The 20,342-nt window shown below is 40.8% G+C and overlaps 1 protein-coding gene across 1 annotated transcript in view; it reads right to left on the reverse strand.

Annotated features, from left to right (window-relative positions):
- The window catches only part of si:dkey-215k6.1 (transmembrane protein 132B), a 205,936-nt gene that overhangs the window by 54,749 nt on the left and 130,845 nt on the right, over window positions 1-20,342 (reverse strand). The window contains exon 5 of the mRNA XM_034541835.1: window positions 3,332-3,521. Within this exon, the coding sequence (XP_034397726.1) occupies window positions 3,332-3,521 (190 nt within the window). The remainder of the gene's footprint in view (window positions 1-3,331; window positions 3,522-20,342) is intronic.

The following is a 20,342-nucleotide window of genomic DNA, read 5'->3' on the forward strand; positions in this document are numbered from 1 at the left end:
ATATATAAATTAATGCTTTTAATAGATTTTTCCCTTTCTCAAATCTCACTTCTATCTGTGTCTATCTGTCAGTCTAACTCTGTTTCCATCTCTCTGGCTCTCTTTTTGTCTCCCCCCCTCCCACTCTTGCTAAATCTCCTCACCTCCCCACTCCTCTCTAAAAGATGAAACCAATTTTTCAGCCCCCGCAGTTGACAAATTACTCCAAATAATCCCTCGTTTCCTGAAGAGGGCCTCTTTCTTTCCCACTCAGCCAAGAGACCAGAACCTTAATGGATATGCGGAATTAGGAGGAACATGTCGGAGGGAGCTCGGTAATGGCAGTGTTCTGCTTTTCATTATTGCCTTGTAAAGATAGAAACTCACTGCATTACCACATCAGGATTGTTGATAAGCTGACTTTTTGATTTGGGAGATGGTAGAAGATTTCCGACGTGGAGTTGAAACACCCAGAAAGATCAGACGAAGAAATAATGTTTAAAGCCAGTGCTGAGTGCTCCTGATGCAGTTGAGTGTGAGTTCTTTTTTGGGGGTTGTTTAACAATGTAACAGCTTTAAGGATCCCACATGTTGTCACATAGTTTTACTTGTGATATTATACTTTCAGTTCCATTCCTCAGATGTGGAAATGTTTAGGAAGGAGGATGCAAGACTTTGTGAAAGCTTTCACATCCGGCTCGCTTTGAAGGTTCTAGCTCACAATTTGATTCCTTCTCCTTCCATCCTGCGAAGACCCCAAAAACGTTGCCGCTTTCATCTCGGTGACCTGTCGCAGAGACCCCTCTCAACCAACTAGGAATCAACACCTGGTCAGGAGGCCCCAATGGCTTGTGATAGCAGCCATTTGGATGCTTTTACCCAAAAGAGGGGCAAGAGAGAGATGGAGAGAGAGAGAGAGAGAGAGAGAATTAAACTGGTTGAGGTGTATCTATACAAATATATGTGCATTTTTTTGTGTCCTGGGCCAAAGTTAACTTATTTTAACATATAAGAAACAAATACATTTTGTATAAATGTAAATTGTTTCAATTCCCAACATGTTTAAAACTGTTAAAACCATTAAACTGTAACAAAGTACGAGCAGGTGCAGTTTGTGTTACAAAGTTAGTGAGAACTGAAACAGCTATTTCATGGGCTGATAAAAGGTGAAATGCAGTTGCTTCCATACCAGACGGTAGTGGACGCTTAGGGATTTGATCAGTACATAATGAATGATGCCAGTGCCTCCAGAGTTACTGGATCTCAAACTATGGTAATAATGGTGTTCATCCCTGGAGTAGATACTCAAGATACTCCTAATCCAAGAAGCATTGGAGCTGTTATGGAGGCCTGTGGTTACTTAGTCTTGCATAGCCAGAACAATCTGTGTGGTTTCCAACTAGAATCCACTACACGATGATACTTGTATCTGATAGCTGTGTTTGGTTTGTCCGTGTATATTGTGTCTATCCCTATTAAATAAACCATAAATAAATACATTGTACGAAATAAAGATCGACACAGCGCTGTGACAGTCTGGCTCCACATATTGATCTCTCTATGTAAACCCTTCTGGCTTGTTTGTATTTCTTTAAACCAATCACAATGGTCTTGGGCAGCGCTAGGCACAGGATGCTGCGTCATGGAGAGTGGGAGGGGAGGACAATGCCAATGACAATATGCGCCCAAATTATACCTATAGTCTACAATCGGTGAGTCACACTAGTGGTTACCAAGCACTTCAATCTGCCACTTCATGTTTGTGTTTTTCCCATTTAAATCCACAGAGGGATCAAATTGATTCTCTTTCTAGACAGAAAACAAAAACCAACAATGAATTGCGTGTCATCCAACATTCAATCATATACAAGGTGAAAGACTTTTTTTGGGGTCAATTTAGTGATAATTATTGACATAAACCGATTAAATTGATGCCTAAAAAAAACTCAAGGCTCAAATGTAAATACTTTAAACAATCAACTTAAATCCACGATCCTTTTAATTGTTTTAAATGCTTCTGTATTAAAGTATACAAGGAGATGAGATGTAGCATTACTCACCCCAGAGCTCCAGTCACACTGCTCCCTTTTAAAAAATTTAAAAAAAGCTAGCAAAATCCCAACAGCACTGCTATTTTAAATGATGGTTTCAAGCTTGCTGCTGCAGTGTGTGAAAGAGACAGGGGTTGCAAAAAGCCCGGAACAAAATTGGCTTTTCTCACTAGGGCTTTGCTGTCTGAAGGAGGGCTATCAGGCCAGATTAGCTCTACCTCAGCGGTAATGGAACTGGGAGTATTTTGAAAAGCATCCTCCTCCTCCTCCTCCTCACTTTTTTAGCCTGAGGTTCTTGGTTGCTGTAGCCAGTGCAACGATGTCTGTTATGGGATGTGTCTGTTTTGATCTGTGAATGTAAGAAGTAATGGTGGTGGTGATGATGTGAAATGTTACAGAGGAAAGACGACTTTCAATGCAATCTTTTCCTTCACCTGACCCTGAAGTCAAAGGTCACAATTGTTATCTAAAGGAAGCAAATTTAACTCAGTTTTGACCATTTGATGCCAAGAATACACGCGGTAAAATAAACGATAGAAACATTATTGATATTTTATCTTACCAAATAGCGACTTTAATTATACATTTCAAGATTATTTCAGTTTTTAAAATCTATAGTTTATGATTGAAACTACTTGTGACAACAAGCAAGGAGAAATGGACAGATTGGAAAGAAGAAGAATCAAAAAGCATATTCTTTTATCTCTTCATTTACTTTCCCAGAGTTGCATTATTGAGTTCTATCTTCCACGTATGCCAAATAATAACTTTCCCTGTGAACTTAACATCTTTTGTCAATTGTTTGTGCCAATGCTTCTTAAAATTACACCGAAGTCTTAGACTCAAAATACAAGACCATTAAGTTCCGGGTCTATATGCAGAGCAGCCTATAGAGACCTCAAGAGGCCCAACTGGGCTTACGTCTCACCGCGATTGACACCTGCCAGCGTGACGCCCACACGGGGGGGAAGTGTGACGAACGTGTACCTGCTTGGTTGTGTGTCCATAATTGCGAGGATGCTTGTCATTATGAAACCTGTGTGGGTGACACCTGCTGTGTGTGTGTGTGTGTGTGTGTGTGTGTGTGTGTGTGAGACCAGGAGGCTCGTAGCAACGGGAGGGGGTAAACAAGCTGACCTTTAGAGCTTTGATCAACCTGAAGGGGATGAGCTGGAGGTGTCAGCAGGAAGGTTAGGAGGAGGGAAATGGTGTGCCGCTGTGTACGTCGACATGTACACTCACAGATATCTGTAATTCAATTCAATTCTGTATCTGTGCTCATCTCTCGAGTCATCTCTTACCTCGGCTAGTGGTACGATTCCCTGTATGTCAGCGTTGCTGATGTAGAGGTGTGAGACTTTCTCCGTTTGCCTGGAAGACAAGCCGGTTATGTACTCGACGTTCCAGTGGAGAGTCTGGGTCGGCACCAGGTTGATCACGTTATCCACCTCGAATTCCAGCTGCATCACCTCGTAGGATGGACTTTCCAACCTGCAGACAAGGGAACATATATGTATTTTACTTCAATCTTTTCACATTCTCTATACGTGAAAAGTGCTCTGGAGAAACATTTCAAAAGAGAATCTGAGGCAGACATTAGGAGCGGTCGCATTTTAAGAAGATACACAATGCTCCAGAAGTGAATTGTAAAGACACAGCAGCATTGCTGGTGAGCAAAGAAAATCACTCTCAGGCCTCATTTAGGTCAACGCAACTGTGATGTGCACTTACTCATGATAGAACAAGGCTCTGTCACCGGTTATGGCAGGTTGCCTTTAGGAGGAAGAAACCTAACTTTAAATTAAGGATTTTCTTTGTTGTTGTCAGCATCGAAATATACTGTAAGTCCAGAGCATCCGAGTCGTCAGTGAAACAATAAATCCACCTTCACAATATTTGGAGCTGAGAAAGAAATGTGTTGTTTACATCCTTCGCCAAGCATCTAGTGCTACTACTGAAGATGTGATTATGATGATAATAAAGGCGATGATGCCGAGGGTCTTGGTGATGGAGCTGATATGATGCGCTTCTGCCTTGAGGACTGCTAAGAAGATGAAAATGCTATCCGCGTGCGTATGTGTGTGTGTGTGTGTGTGTGTGTGTGTGTGTGTCTGTGTGTGTGTGGGAGAGATATGAGGAGTCACATACTGCCATCCAAAAATAATGACACATTTTACAACCTAAAGGAGAGGAGCCGTTCTGCTTTATGCTTCCCGTGAAGAGGAGAGGCCTCTATGATATGCATTCATGTGCCCCTCTCTCCTCGTGTTGGTCAGTGTGTGTGATAATATCGTTCTGTTTCATAATGCTAAAATGATTTGTTCTCACCGCGGACGAGTCGCATTGCTCAAGATGTGTTTAGCTTAGCTTAGCATAAAGCTGCTTGTGGTGGGAATCACACACCATTGTATCATTTGTCCCCACAGAAGTGCATCTTCTTCTAGACATCAGCCAACGGAGTCACAGTTAGGGGTGGCGGGCTGTATTTGGAAGTCAGGGTTAAAAAAAAAAAAAAAAAAATCAAAGAAAAAAAAAATGCCCGCACACTCGATAAAATGTTTGTTGTGCTTTTATCGCACACAGAGCAAAAATAAATAAAAACACTATCTGAAATGTGACAGAATGTCTTCCGCGATCAAGATAGCAGTGACATATACACACTTACAGTGCCCAGTGAGGGCAACACAAATGGTCTTCTGGGTTTTGGAGATAAACACACACACACACACACACACACACACACACACACCAAAGTAGACTGTTTCACGGCGTCAAGAGAGACGCTTTTTAAAGTATCGCCCGACTCCATTGTTGTAGTTCGCTGTCACTGACATTCTGTAACGCACACACATGTCCAGCGGCGAGTGGGACATACATTAGAAAGAAGATATCTGGCGTGTGTGTGTGTGAGTGTGTAGGCAGATGGGGTGAGCTATGATGATACATTAACTGATGGGTGTCAGCTCCCCTTGACCTCTTTCAGATCCTTCCATCATACTTGCTTTCCTTTCATCTCTCTCCATCTTTCTGCTTCTCTCTGTGTCTGTTGCCAAACCCAACCTGACATCATATTATAGTTATGCCATCTTTCAACAGAAACCACCATTTTACTCCAGCTTGCCCACCTGGCTCCCCCTTTAATAATAATTTCATAATTATTGCATTACCGACTTGTATTAGCTGCTTTTTTCAATGCGTGTTAGAGATGAGACAATAAAGGATTTCATTGAAAATTGCGATAAAAAAGCCCAGGTAATAATAATAATAATAATTGTGAATATTCTCATGAGTGACTTGAACAATCTGTCTAGTTTTCTAACATGGTTGATAAGTGAAAAATAGAGCATGATTAAAAAAAAAAAATTACAGGTATTGATTTTTTAAAAATAAATGTATCTATCCTTCATATGCAGGGGATATTTTCGGAATAATTTAGGATTGTTGACAACATGTAAGGTTAAGTTATTTGTAGTACCCTTTTAAGAGTGTGTTATGGTTATGTTGATGACTGTTGGGATAATATTGTGAATCACAATTATTTTTGGCCAGCATAATGGTGACATTTCATTAAATCTTATGCAGCTCATTGAAAGCCCCACACACCCCAATTTAAAATGTCCAGATAAATCATCTTTAATTGACTTGTTCTTGACTAATGTCCCGCACAAGTATTCTATATCAGGTGTTTTTGCAAATGATATTAGCGATCACTGTTGAACAGGCGTTCTTCCGTGATTTATATGATCTTAACTGGGATCGTATTGAATTAATTAATGATGTAGAAACTGCATGGCAATTTTTCTCTGAAGGTTTATCTTCCCTGCTTGATAAGCATGCTCCCTTCAGAAGATATAAGGTTAAGGGGAGGGATAATCACTGATTCACGCCCGATTTAGCCAATCTACTGCATAATAGAAATCTTGCCTGGGCTCAGGCCAGAAAGACACAGTCTGAGGCAGACAAACTTATATTTAGGCAACTCAGAAATCGTTTTACCTTTCTTATTAGAAAAGCAAAGTCCAGCTTTTATCTCTCTGCAATAATGAAAAACGTAAACGACCCTAAACATTTTTGGAAAGTGATCAAATCTATCTCAGCCACTGATAATCATAGTGAACTCCCACCCTGTATTGTTAATGATACTACCACTGTAACTGACAGGGCTACTATACTTGATTGTTTTAATATTCATTTTTCTGCCTCTGGTTCCTTATTCTCTCGGTCTTCTTCCACGATTGCTATGCATGCCCTTAATATTGCGTCTTCTGTCCCAGATATTGGAAACATGTCTATAGGCCATGTCTCTGCTGGTCAACCTTCCTTTGTTTTTAGGTTGTTTTCAGTGGAACAGGTCCGTAGAGCTCTTTGCTCTCTTGATATTAGTAAATCTGCAGGCCCAGATCACTTGGAACCATATTTCTTAAAGTTAGCAGCCAATTTTATTGTCAAACCGCTGCAATATCTTTTTAATCTCACTATCACCACGAATTGTATTCCTGAAATTTGGAAAGTTGCTTACGTCCTTCCCCTTCTGAAAGGTGGGGACCCTACTTGCTTGAATAATTCTCGACCCATCTCCAAGTTGTCCATCCTGTCAAATGTCCTTGAAGGTCTAGTAAACGATCAGTTGAAATATTTTCTTCATACTTACAACATTCTCTCCCCATATCAATCCGGCTTTAGGAAACAACACAGCACAACTACAGCCTCACTCAAACTCACAAATGATATAATAGACTGGCTGGATGAAAAGAAAGTGTGCACAGCTCTCTTTGTTGACCTTTCTAAGGCCTTTGACACAGTGGATCATTCCATTCTGAAGCAACGCCTGCTTGATATAGGTTAATCTGAGCAGGCTGTTGGCTGGTTCAATAATTATCTGTCTAATAGAAAACAATGTGTTTGTTTTGAAGGCAGCTCATCCACACTGCTAAATGTCCCTACTGGTGTGCCACAGGGCTCAGCTCTGGGCCCGATTCTGTTTGTTATTTATGTAAATACATTGGGCAGTAACTTCCCAAATGCCAAATTTCATTTTTATGCTGATGACACAGTTATATACTGTTGTGGCACCACTCTTGCCGAGGCCCTTGGCAACTTACAAATTACTTTTAACCTCGTGGAAAATCAGCTCATTGAATTCAGACTTGTCTTGAATGCCGCCAAAACCAAACTGTTGATATTTTCCAATGGCAGGAAAGTGCCTGTGTCTCCACCCAGCATTGTGTCATTGCAAGGGTATGAAATTGAACTTGTGAACTGTTACAAGTATCTCGGCATTTTAATTGATGATCGACTTTCTTTTAAACCACACGTAGAAAATCTGGTGAAAAAAATTAAGAGTGAAACTGGGATTCTTTTTCCGTCACAAATCTTGCTTTTCTTTTTTTACCAGAAAAAAAGTTGAATGCTACCACTTTCCTCCCTGTACTTGATTACAGTGATCTCTTATATATGAATGCCCCAGCAAACTGTCTGCGTTCTCTAGACACTGTGTATCATGGTGCCTTAAGGTTCGTCACTGGTTGTAAAGCCCTCACTCACCGCTGCATCTTATATGCTCGAGTTAAGTGGCCATCTCTGGCAGCACGCCGCCTTATACATTGGCATATTTTTATTTATGAAGCTATCTTGGGTTCTGCTCCCCCTCTACTTATGTAACTACATCTTTAAATCCCAGAGCAATTATTGCTTACGTTCCAATGAACTTTATTTATTAATTATGCCCAAAGTTCACTCTGAATTTGGTAAGCACTGTTTTAAGTTCGCTGCACCTGCTGCTTGGAATGCACTGCAAAAAACTCTAAAGTTAAAGGAGCTCATCAACCTTGAAACTTTAAAGACTCGTGTGAGAGAAATTGGAGCGGCTTCATACCGCACTTGTTCTTGTTTTGGTGTGAATCCGGAGCTTTAGTTCTGTTGCCTTATCTTTTTTTTTTTTAAATGTATTTTATCTGTGTTATGAGATTTCTGTTGTGTCTTGTGACTGTTGCAATTTTTCTATGCTGCTGTCTTGGCCAGGCTTCCCTTGAAAAAGAGGTCATTGTATTGGTTAAATAAAGGCTAATAAAAACTTAATTTTTTATGCAATTATCATGTCGTCCCATGCCTAAATTGATCCGGCAGATGTAGTATTTTCAAAAACATATTTTTTATGTGATTTTTGAAGTATCTCATACAAAAAGCTGTATGGAAATGGAAGAAATCGGAGTAAAACTTCCTCAACTTGAGGGGTTGTTTTGACTTTGATAATGCGCTATGGGATATGGACACATCTTTGCTGAATAAGTCGTGACATAGTGAACATTTAAATGACATGATAATAGCTGGTAAACAGGTACTCGTGGACCGATGAAGAACAACTAAAACTCTTATTTTTTCTCTCATAGATGGCGTCTTGTTTGGCTTCTACTGTGTTTATGGGCAGATTACAGCTATGCTTTAAACAACTTCATTGAAACACTAAATCTTCTCACCAAAATGGACAAAGATTAAGCTTAATATAATAATAATAATAATACATTTTATTTTTATAGTGATTTAAATAGGTACTCAAGGCACTTTACATGGTAAAATCAAACAACAACAATGTGCACAAGAGAGATGACATATAATGACATTTTCTGAATCACGGTCAACGCCTCCTTATTCCTGATTCTTTACTCTCAATAGAAACGTACCATCTATAGTAGAGATAACTCTGGAAGTGGAGTTTCCTTTTAATGCGAGTCCGAAATATGCACACTCAATAACAAAGATTGAAACTGAGGTGTTGCAAATGGTTGTAAATTGTCAACATGCAATTACTGTCACATAATCCCCTAAATGTCAGTGCGAGTGTTTGTTTATCGCCGTTCAGTAAAAACAAAAGGCCTTTGTTGGATTAAGGTCAATCAATCTGGAGCTCAGAAGCACTGAAAGCGACTGCAATGAAGCTCGGTATCTATCAATTAATCAAGGAGCCGGCTGTAAACGGTGACGCCCGCACTTCAGTCCTTGACCTTATATTTACAAGACGACCCTCTAAACTGTCTGGAGTAATTCACACCACAATATCAGCTCACTCACTTACTCAAAAGCCTGAGAGGCCAGACTCTCCACGTTAGAGCTCAAAAATACCAAACTCAAAACTACTTCAGTTTAAAGCTCAAGAAAAATGAAAGATATTGAGTGAAGCATTGCACTCAATTTACAACCCAGAAGAAATGTGAGCTGAGTTCTATATGAGTTCAAATAAGACGCGATAAACCTACGAGATGATCACGGCTGACTAAAACTCTTAATTTCTCCAACTAATAAAAAAAACATTGTCATTATTATGAACACGATTATTTCTCTCAATAAAAACAGATCCTTGAAAACATGAGCGAGTGAACGACGTGTCACACATGCTACTACTGAAGTACACAAGGCTAAAAAAACAGCACGGCACTGAAAAAGAATCTTAAAAAAAAGAAGACAATTTCAATATTTTTTTATTTTCAAGGCACTCTTATTACTGAGGTGAAAAGATAGCATGTGCTTTCAATGATTATTTTCTTACATCTGTTCAAGAACTCGTTATTTGGTAGTCCCTCTTTCTTCTTCCGCATTCCACCGAGGTTCTTTCTCCGAGATCACACAGAATGAACTGTCGCATACTCTTTGAAACATTCTCGCGCTTGTGATATGCACGATTTAAATATGCATTTTCTTAAGCCTCACGCTGACAGCTTTATGCCTCTTCTCCACTATCCGATCCATCTCCGTATAGAGTTCTCTATCTTTCACTCCGGCTGGAAAAACATCTCAAATCACCCCCGTTTATTAATCTGAGGATCCAACTTCTGTTTCAAACAAGTTCGACAATTATTGGAATAAAAGTCCTCCCACCAATTAAACGACCATCTCGAAAGCAATAACCTCTTCAGGGACTCCCAATACGCTGTGCGTTCGATCCAAACGAGCAGGTCTGCATTATTATTATTGACTATAAGTGTACTTTACTCAACAAAGGTCATGTCGCTATAGAGCCATTTCATTGATTCTCATAAAACCTTTAATACAGCAAATCATCACGTCCTGCTGAGCAAAACTCATTTCAACTCTCCTCCTCGGTGGTAATGATGCTCTCCTCATATTTATCTAACTACACTTCATCCAGCCATAAACTTTACTCTCACATCCGGCACAATAACTCTCCCCTCCGCCACTTACTGCTCGACTTCCAAAGACACAACTCAAGTCAGGAATACATCACTCGATCAATTTTGCATGCACTTATTCCATTAGCGCCGTACCAAAGCAAGTATCCTATTATTTCATACGTAGACTTAATTATGGAATGAGATCCCATATCACATTAAAGCAATATCCTCTATTACACATTTCAAACAGGTATATAAACACTATCTGTTGGAATAAAATACCTTCAACCACTGACTTAACATGTCGCTCACTCCTCCTAAATCCATTCCTCTTAAATCTTCTCCTTTGTAATGTCTGCATAACCGATTATGTTTTGTCCATCTCCTTTTGGTTTTCATTCGCTTCGGTGATGTCATTCTGTCGGTCGTGTGCTGCAGAACAGAGACGGCGGGTCGACAACGTCATAGGGGCTCTGGCTGGAAAAGTCTTCAATCTAGTCATTATTTATTCTACATTATACGATATGAAACATCCCCATGTTGAGGGGCTTTGTCACGTGACGAGGAGCAACCAATCACAAACGGCAGATACATTTTCTTTCTTTTGTCAGTCAGCCTCCAGTTAATATACGGAGGAGACACCAACTTAGATGTATCAGAACTTCCAGAAAGGCAACATTTTTTACGATGATGTGACATAAAAGCATCATTTTTTTGATGGTCAATATTTCGGTAGAGGTTATGTAGGTCTAGGTTATAATTCCACAACAAGCATCACTCTCTGTCTTTGTCCGTCCGACCACCCTCTCTGTGTAATTACAGTCGTCTGTCAGATGAAGTGTCATAAGTGGCTTTCTGAAGGACACTACGGAGGAAAGTATAGTTGAAAAGTGGCAAAGAGGGACAAAAAGAAGAAAAAAGACAAATCTTTTTCCCCATCTTTCTTTTCACTAGATGTATTGGAATTTTTCTTTTTTTTCGTGTGTGAAGTCCGCCATGTGTGTGCGTATCCATCAATACGGCTTGTTGTTTCAAGGACACTGTAGAAGTAGCGTTGGTTCATATTTTCCAGGGGGGAAACCTAAAATACAGCAGAGGTTTAGACACATACACGGCGAGACGCAATGCTCTGTCACTCTCACTCCCTGTTCCTGTCTCGCTCACACACTTAAGACGCACGCACACAGGTGACGCACACAGGTGATGCACGAGCTACACACCTCGACACGCGTGCGCACATGCACACACGCTCACAAAAGACCACCCGGAAAAAAAAAAACGTTGAGTGTGTTCGGGTGCAGTGTAATCGCTGGAGCTGAAAAAGCAATGTGTCTGCAGTGACAGGTTCATTCAGGTGTTAGCTCCATCCCAAGCGCAAGGCTCCAAAACAATATTACACCGTCCTCTAGTGTATGCCTGCATGTCTGCACACACACACACACACACACACACACACACACACACACACTAGAACATTGTTCAGCAACACTCAAAACCAACCAAACAAAACCAGCGCAGAAGTTGACACTTTCTCACCGTCTCTGAGTGTTTTTTTCTTCCTTCAGGCGATGCTGACCTTCAGCCATTATCCCTGTTACTGACACAGTGATGCAGGTTTTTTCTGTCGGTCTGAGTGGGTGAACATGTGTCATCTGATCTGGTTTTTCAACCCCCCCCCCCCCCCCAACCACCACCCCGGGGACGTACAGTTTGACAGACAGTGACTAAAAGAAGTGAACAAAGTAACCGTGACGTCCTGCATTTCGGCCATTGCAATATTGGTTTTGAATAAGACATTTTTTAGGCGACCGAAGCGGTTGAAAATGAACTTTCATGAACTGAAAACACACGTTGAAAGGGATAAAGGTCTAAGACACGTACAGGGGACAACGCCCACACCAGACAACGGTGTAATAGTGTTCCATCAATCATAAAAGGTAGCCACGCCCTAATGCAAACCCTGCTTTATGGTCTATATTTACTCTAAATGGACCACTATTTAATACATGAAAAAAAAAATCATGCTGCATTGTTGGAGACTTAAAATTAGCATAAACTTATGTTTATTGGGAAGTTTTTCTTTTATTGTATTTTCTCAGAGACTTCTATCCAATCGGACTTCTTTTTGCGACCAGAGGTGTCGCCCCCTGATGGCCATTAAAATAATGCAAGTTTAAGGCCCTCTCGATGTTGATTCACTTCTTAGACCCGGAGGTTACCGTCGGTGGGGAACATGCATTTCTATTGAGAAGGGAATTCAATTAAATCCTATGAAGTTTGAATTGTGATCAAGAATCAGAGGAATTACAGAAGATGAGAGAAAGAGAGAAAGAGAATGGGTGTGTGTAATTCAATTGTGTGTAAAGGGACAGTTTAACAGTCATGTAGGGAACTATTGATGCAGACTCGAACGTGCAGACATGAACAATTCATCATGCTTCTCGTTGGCTAATCAGCTCGTGGTTTAAATACAAGTCACATTCTTTGAAACTGAAGGTTGTTGGCTTGCAAGCTATCAATATATCCCACGTGCTTTCTTATAATTGCAACACAATAGGCATAAACGTGTGTTTTGGGGGGGGGGGGTTGTAGCAAGGCATTCTGGGTAAGGTTTAGACAACCCTGCCTGAGGCAAAGAAACAAACATGGCATGGGAAAGTGGAAATTACGAACACCCTTTTGAAAAACAACTCTTTGAAAGTATGAATCTGAGGGTGGATGTTATGACTGACTCACCTGTGATGCTAGATAATTGATATAGATTTGATACACAGCAAGAGAGACGGATAGGCATCTTTTTGGTAGTGAATGTTTCTCTGTCGGCAGCGGCTGGCCCGGCTTAGCCTATGAACCCAGATAAAAAGACACACTTCTGGCAGCAGAATGTGTGTTGTGAGCCGCGCGGGCCGGACTCACTTCTTACCTCACTTCTTACGCTGGTGTGTAACTGGTTCGGCCCTCCTGGAGTCTCAGAGCTCATTAAGAGAGATGATTGACAATGCGTTTCTCTGTTTATCTATTTACCCATCAATTAGATGATTTAGTTTCCAGGCTAGGTCAACAGAGATACAACAAAATAGTTGTTGTTTGCAGCCTCAATGAATTTGTTCTTCCCTCATTCTTAAGTCACCTTCTCTTCTCTTCACGTTCATGTCGGTTTTTTTTTCCATTTTTAAATCAGTTTTTTTTCTGGATTTCTTGGGCCGTTTAACTCAAACCAACACATCTTGAATGGAATCTTTATACAGACACCCGTTGCCCACAGAGGACGAACTGCACTAATTTGGCGACACGACCACCAGGTCGACATTTGTGGTTTTTGAGAGAAATTTCTCAAAAAAAACTATTGGATGGAAATGGGATGAAATTTGGTACAGATATATTTGCAGCGATGTCCGAGCTTCTCTGATCATCTGGTCAAACGTTGAACTTCTTACTCTGCGCTTAGTGCCAATTACAAAACGACAGCACGCTCACATTCTATATTGTCGGTAAACACTTTAACACTTATTCATCCGCATGTAAGCAGTGTCATTGTAGTAACATGTTGACCTTAGCATTAAGCTCAATTTAAATCATATTTAAAATAAGGCACTCACTCAGAAGGTTTAACCTTGAAATATTTAGCATTTTGTTACAAGACAAGACGGGTTTCCACCAGCTGGTGTATCGCAAGCCCAGCGGCCAGTAACATTAGGGAGGAGAGAGAGGGAGAGAGAAAGAAAGAAAGGGAAGTTAGCAACAACCTTGGCCCAGGCTCACTTAAGGTGGGCTGACCTTTAAGGTGGACCAGCTATTCTCATGTTAGTGTCAAGCTGCCGGGTCAAGCGTGTGAACCCAGTGGAAGAAATTTGGTATATTGTTCCAGTCCGGTGTTCGGCTCATTGTGAGAGAGAGAGAGAGAGAGAGAGAGAGAGAGAGTGTGTGCATGTTTGTGTGTTTGTGTGTGAGAGAGAGAAAGAGAGAGAGAGAGGGAGAGTTGTCATTGCTTGAGTGAGGAAGTCAAGTCTCACAGTGCACTATAGGCTCACTCATTGCTGTACCCAATATATGCCAGATACACACACACACACACACACACACACACACACACACACACTGATCTGAAACTGATTAGGTTTACTTTCTCGAGAGTGAGACACATTTGGCTCATGTGTTCCCTTTAGAGTTTGAGTTTAAGTGTTGCAATATTCATCAGTGAGTATAAATTACCTTTGAAATAAATATGAGCTCGGTGGTTGATTAGGACATTCATTGAGAGTTCCACTTTTCCCAAACTGCTCACTGTGGCTCCTCGGTAATTCACACCCGGTCGCTGACCCCTCGCTGGTTTCTTCCTCCCGAGGAGAAGCGGGTAGACGCTAAAGGAAAATCTCTCCCTTTGAGTCACCCTCAAAGTTGTAAAAAACACACACATACACGCTCACACATGTAGCAAGTGCAGAGAGGACAGGTTGTCTTATCAAAGTGTACTCTAGGAAAGTGGTGGTCTCAGGGGAAATTCAAAGGACAATAGAGAACAAACACACACACACACAGTTACTCACACACACTAACAGAGATCCACCGCTGGCAAGGCGAGAGGAAACATCCCCTGGGAGAAAACAAGGCAGGAAAGAAAGCTTGGAAGAAGGAGGAGGACGAGTAAAAAGGTAATTTTTTGTTCTTCTCTTTTTTGCTCAGAGGAAGTTGTCACTTACTGCGTTTCCCCTCAGCACCTGCACAGCCAGTGGCTGACAGCAGGTGTGTGTCTGTGTGTGTGTGTGTGAGAGAGAGAAAAAGAGAGAGAGAGACACGAGGGGTTTTGTAGAGAAACATTTGATATAAGTCAACCACACAATAGAGTTAAAGAATAGACAGACAGAGAGACACAGATAAAAAGCACCACATGGAAACAGAGGTCTAACACTCTCTTTCTTTCTTTCTCTCTCTCTCTCTCTCTCTCTCACACACACACACACACACACACACACACACTACAAACGGCGAGATGGAGAGAGACAGAGGAAAAGGCAAGACGACGCCAGGCGGAACCACAGGCCGACAACACTGTCACAGCCATCACCCACCTTCACCCTCAATGTGTTTGCGTGTGTGCGTGTGTGTGTGTGTGTGTGTGTGTGTGTGTGTGTGAGAGAGCGAGAGAGCGAGAGAGCATGTGTGACAGCTGGACGCAGAGATGCAACGCACCATTGTAGACAACCCCTGTCCGTTTGGCTTAACACAACCCCAAACTGTGTGTACGTGTGTGTATGTGTGTGTGTGTGTGTGTGCGTGTGTGTGCGTGCGTGCGTACGTGTGTGAAGAGCGCATATCAGTGTGCAATTTTGTGTGTATTTCACCTCAACCTGGCAGTCCATCAGCCATTCACACTTAAATTCAACACCTCGATGTGCACTTGGTTGCACACAAGCAACGATCCATCCATCCATCTATCCATCCAGCACACACACAGACACACACACACACACACACACACACACACACAGACACACGCACACACACATATACATTAAAAGAGAGTAAAGTTCTACATTTTTAAAGACTGATCTATAGTTGATGCAGCATGTAAAAGAACATGTGTGTTCTCAATGCAAGGTAACCTCTGCTGAAGGAGCTCGGATGAGTTGACTGTTTTCACTTAGTCCTTTTATTAAGTCTTGGTCTACTTTTTTTTAAGTAGTTAGCCATGTTTCTTTTCTGTCACATAATCATATATGAATATATGAGTAACCAAACATGAATGCATCTTTAATCCGATCTAATGCCATTACTTTAAATATGCCACAATGTATGATGATTTAATGAATTATCAAATGAAAACTAAAAAAAAAAAAAAAAAAAAAACAATCAAGCGTAAAAGTTGCAAAGAGTTGATCATGAACGTGAATGAGATTATTGTATTTATGAAATTCCAGAAATAAAAATGTCATGAATTGATTATGGTCGATAATTAATTCAATACGTTTATCACATAACTGTGTTAATGAAAAGATTAAATTAAATTTGTCATTTAATTTTCCTTTTATCCAGCCTCTATGAATAATAAATGAACTCCAGAGTCACTGTTGATTCTGCATCCATCTCCAGACTAAACTGAATCCACAAACAAAACAACCTTCTGCACTCTTATTCACTCCGACGCATCCGCAAATACGACATTCAGAGACATGAAAATGTATTTTCATATAGATACACACAGTCTATGTTTCAATTCCATTTGTGGCCCCCACGGAGTAACTAAAACACACAGTGAATAAAAACACAGAAGAAGTCATGAGACACAATGACACACTCACAATCTCTTTATTACTCATATTTCCGTGTAATACAATGGCACAAACAGAGGCACACGCATCCATGCCGCACGGAACCGAACACACACCACGCGATAACACACAGATAGTTACGGCTTGCATAAACAGAGACCAAATTGGCGGCTATAATCTACACCCGTACACGCTGCAGTGCAACCGAACAGCCGATGAAAATGTAATAACATTTAATTTAAAAAAAAAAAGAAGAAGATAATAGCTCGTTGTTCCAGGCTTCCCTTCAGCATTATTGGCTGTTTGAGCCGAGCCGACATGAATGTGAATCCTTACTTGTTTTTACGACAGAAAAATACTTTTATTTACACTTTTCGGAAAAGCACACGGCAGGAAGACGAGTAAATATATCTGTGCGTGCGTCTGTGTGTGTGTGTGTCTGTGTGTGTGTGTGTGTGAGAGAGTGAGAGAGAAAGAGAGTGTGTGTGAGTGTGTGCCCAGGCCGTCCAGATACAGTCAGGTTGTCACTGAAAAGACAGAGGGGACTCTGGGGGAATGAGTTTGCAATATCAAAGGAGGCACAGCGCACACACACACACACACACACACACACACACACACACACACAAACACACACGTACCCCAACATAGGTATTTTACGCGCACACAGCCATACGAGATGCGCGGTTGGCGTTACATTAAAGCTCTAATTTAAAGTGTGTAAACACATCTGCACACGCCACATGCCCGTCCTGCACTATACATTAAAACGTATACATGTGACACACCAAGGTGAGAGTTAAGAGGATGTAAGAGGACAGATCAATAGCACTGAGAGAGAGAGAGACACACAGCGACACCGACACAGTGCCCCCCCCCCCGCCGTGTTGTTATACAGAACAGGTTTTTGTCATCCCCTGAAGTGCCTTGGACCTTCGTCAAGGAGATGGCTGACTCAAAACATCCCTTCCTTCACTCCCTTGTTGTGAGGACGTCAGGAGCCCAGCGTTTTCCCCTCAACGTGTTAATAGTTCTAGTTAATGATGTGCTAATGAACCCCCCCCCCCCCCCCCCCCGCTGTACTCAGTGTTTTAGAAACTCTCCTCACAACCTCTCCGGCTAACGAGTATCACCATAACACAACATTAACCAGGGCTAGGTTGAAAGACACAAAAGCAGGAAGAGCATCTGAAAACATTAACCATAGTTGGTCAAAGATGGCCGCTGCTACGCTGCGATTGGCCAGTCTTCGTTTGAGGGGCGGGGCTTAGCGTAAAGCGAGCAATTAAGAACATTGGAAATAGTTTATTGCGAGTGAAAGTGGTCTACGTTTTGCACATAGTCATAGGGTTATGAAACAATGTTCGAGATACTGAAAGAGGAAAGCTTTATATTTCAGCCGACTGCGAAGCTATTTGAGTGACCGACAGCAGGTATTATTATGGTTATTGAAAAGAAACTTGTCAACTTGTGAACATTTTATGTATTTTTTCTTTTTTCTTTCTTTAAAGAGGGTTTCAATTCTTCTTCACCATAATGAACCTATATACGCTCTGGCTCCAGCCACTGATTTTCTTTGTCCTTTACTCCCCCTCAACCTCGACAAGCCACTGATCCAATATCCATTTCTCCGCCATATGCCCACATGCACATAACCTTCCTAACTCACCGTCTCCCTCTCACACACAGAAACAGTGACGGCGGGGAGGTAAGTAATGGGCTATTTCCTGGCATAGAGGTTGTCTGATTGCAAATAGGCCTTTCTCCAACATGCACAGACCCCCCATTGAGCATATAAACACACACACACACACACACACACACACACTAACACAAACAGAGGTGAACATCCTGTCTTGTACACTGTACCTGCCCCCTACCTCGACTACCAAATAGGCTCCCATCTCTCTCTCTCTCTCTCTCTCTCTCTCTCTAACATACAGTCCTGCACACATATGCTACGCACACATTATCCTCTTTTCTCATTCACTTTAAAGAAAAACCTACTCAGGCACTCCTTACTTCCTCTTTTTAACAACAGCGCCACGTACTCGTTCTTCCCATCAAGTACACGCAAGGGGACAAACCCGGAACCCCCCCCCCCCACCCGGACGTACACCAATATGCAACATGCAAATGCTTTTAAGACGGGCTCGGCAACGGGACACGAGGCTGCGTCTCCACCTGTGTGTGTGTATGTGTATACATACTTAGATGGTCTCCGAGGTATCGTGCTTTTTTTGTCTTTTTCTTTTTTTTTATAGATTTAATGCTTTGTTTTTTGGGCCACACAGCAGAAACGGTTAGAGAAGACAAGAGAGGGGAATATTTGGCCAAGCCTGCAGAGCCACATTCATTTGTAATTACTCGCGTCTTGATCTGTAATGGGGCTCACTCAAATATCTCGGGTGAGAAGTTTACTACAAACCAACTTGTCAAGCGAGGCATCAGATTTCAGGCATGACTTTGAGTGAAACAGAAAGCTGTCGCAGTTGACACGAGCTTTCCATTCAACACCAAAGGCATGACAGAGACTGAGATGAATCATAATTTAAATGGTCGTGCGGTTTGTGCAAGACTCTTACCTAGACATTTGGATCAGTGTCAGTCACACAGTGCTCGCAATTATTATCATATCAGTTGGTGACGAAGATATTAAATTAAATTAAATACAAATATATATATATACAGTATATATATATATATATATATATATATATATATATATATATTGACGCAGATATTTAATTAAATTAAATACAAATATATATTTTTATATATTTGTATTTGATTTAATTTAATATCTATATTTGTATTTAATGTAATTAAATATCTTCGTCACCAACTACAAATATATATATATATATATATATATATATATATATATATATATATATATATATATATATATATATTTAATTAAATGTCTTCGTCACCAACTGATATGATAATATATATATATATATATATATATATATATATATATATATATATATATATATATATATATTAAGAAATATTGATATGCCATTGAGTAGAGCCACGTAGACTTATATAGCTTTTATTTGGTTTACCCTTCTTTTTTAATACATTTTAGTCATTTTGATCACACTGGTGGTTGCTTTTTAATTGCCAAAAATAATGTTTACTTTCATTTTAATTTGCCACTACTTTAATAAATAACAGATTGAAGGCATATCTCAATATGTAAAACAAAAATGTGACAGTTTCTGTGATGGTTGGATGACAATAATGAATGATCTGCCCCTCCATTGCTCGTGGTCTCATTTGTTTTACTTTCAAACACATGAAAGCCTCTGAGAGAATAAAGAAAAAAAGAAAAGAGAGGTGGCAAATCTGAGAGAGGAGAGAGAGAGAGAGAGAGAGAGAGATATCCGGAGACAAACGAGAAGACGATAAGACAGAAGGGAAGAGATAAGATGAGAGAGGAAGAGAGAGACAAGTGACACACAGAAGAAGAAGCAGGAAGGAGAGAATGAGAGACGTACAAGTGAACGACAGAACAATAAGCAGAGGGAGGATTCAAGGTTCTCGGCATCAGACTCCATTAGGACTGCTCTGCTTCGGCTAATTGCTGCAAAATAACAAGATGTGAATTATCATCTTGATGAGATACGGATGATGAGCTGCTAACAAGAGAATTCCCGACGTTCCTTTCCACACATCTCTGAAGATCTCATTAAGAGCGAGACGTCTCCTCCCACTCGGCCACCTCACGTAACCCTCGGCAGCTTCAACTCGGATCATTTGACACATTGTCGCTCGGTATTCTTTAAAAAGAATTTGTACAACAAAATGTAACTCGGTCCTCGTTGGACCTCCATGCAGCGTTGTAGGTTACGTGCAGATGTTAGGACTAAAAGAGTGAAAAAGGGAAATGTGATAGAGAGAAAAAA

Source organism: Cyclopterus lumpus, chromosome 9 (assembly GCF_009769545.1).
Source record: "Cyclopterus lumpus isolate fCycLum1 chromosome 9, fCycLum1.pri, whole genome shotgun sequence".
NCBI classification, from domain to species: Eukaryota; Metazoa; Chordata; class Actinopteri; order Perciformes; family Cyclopteridae; genus Cyclopterus; species Cyclopterus lumpus.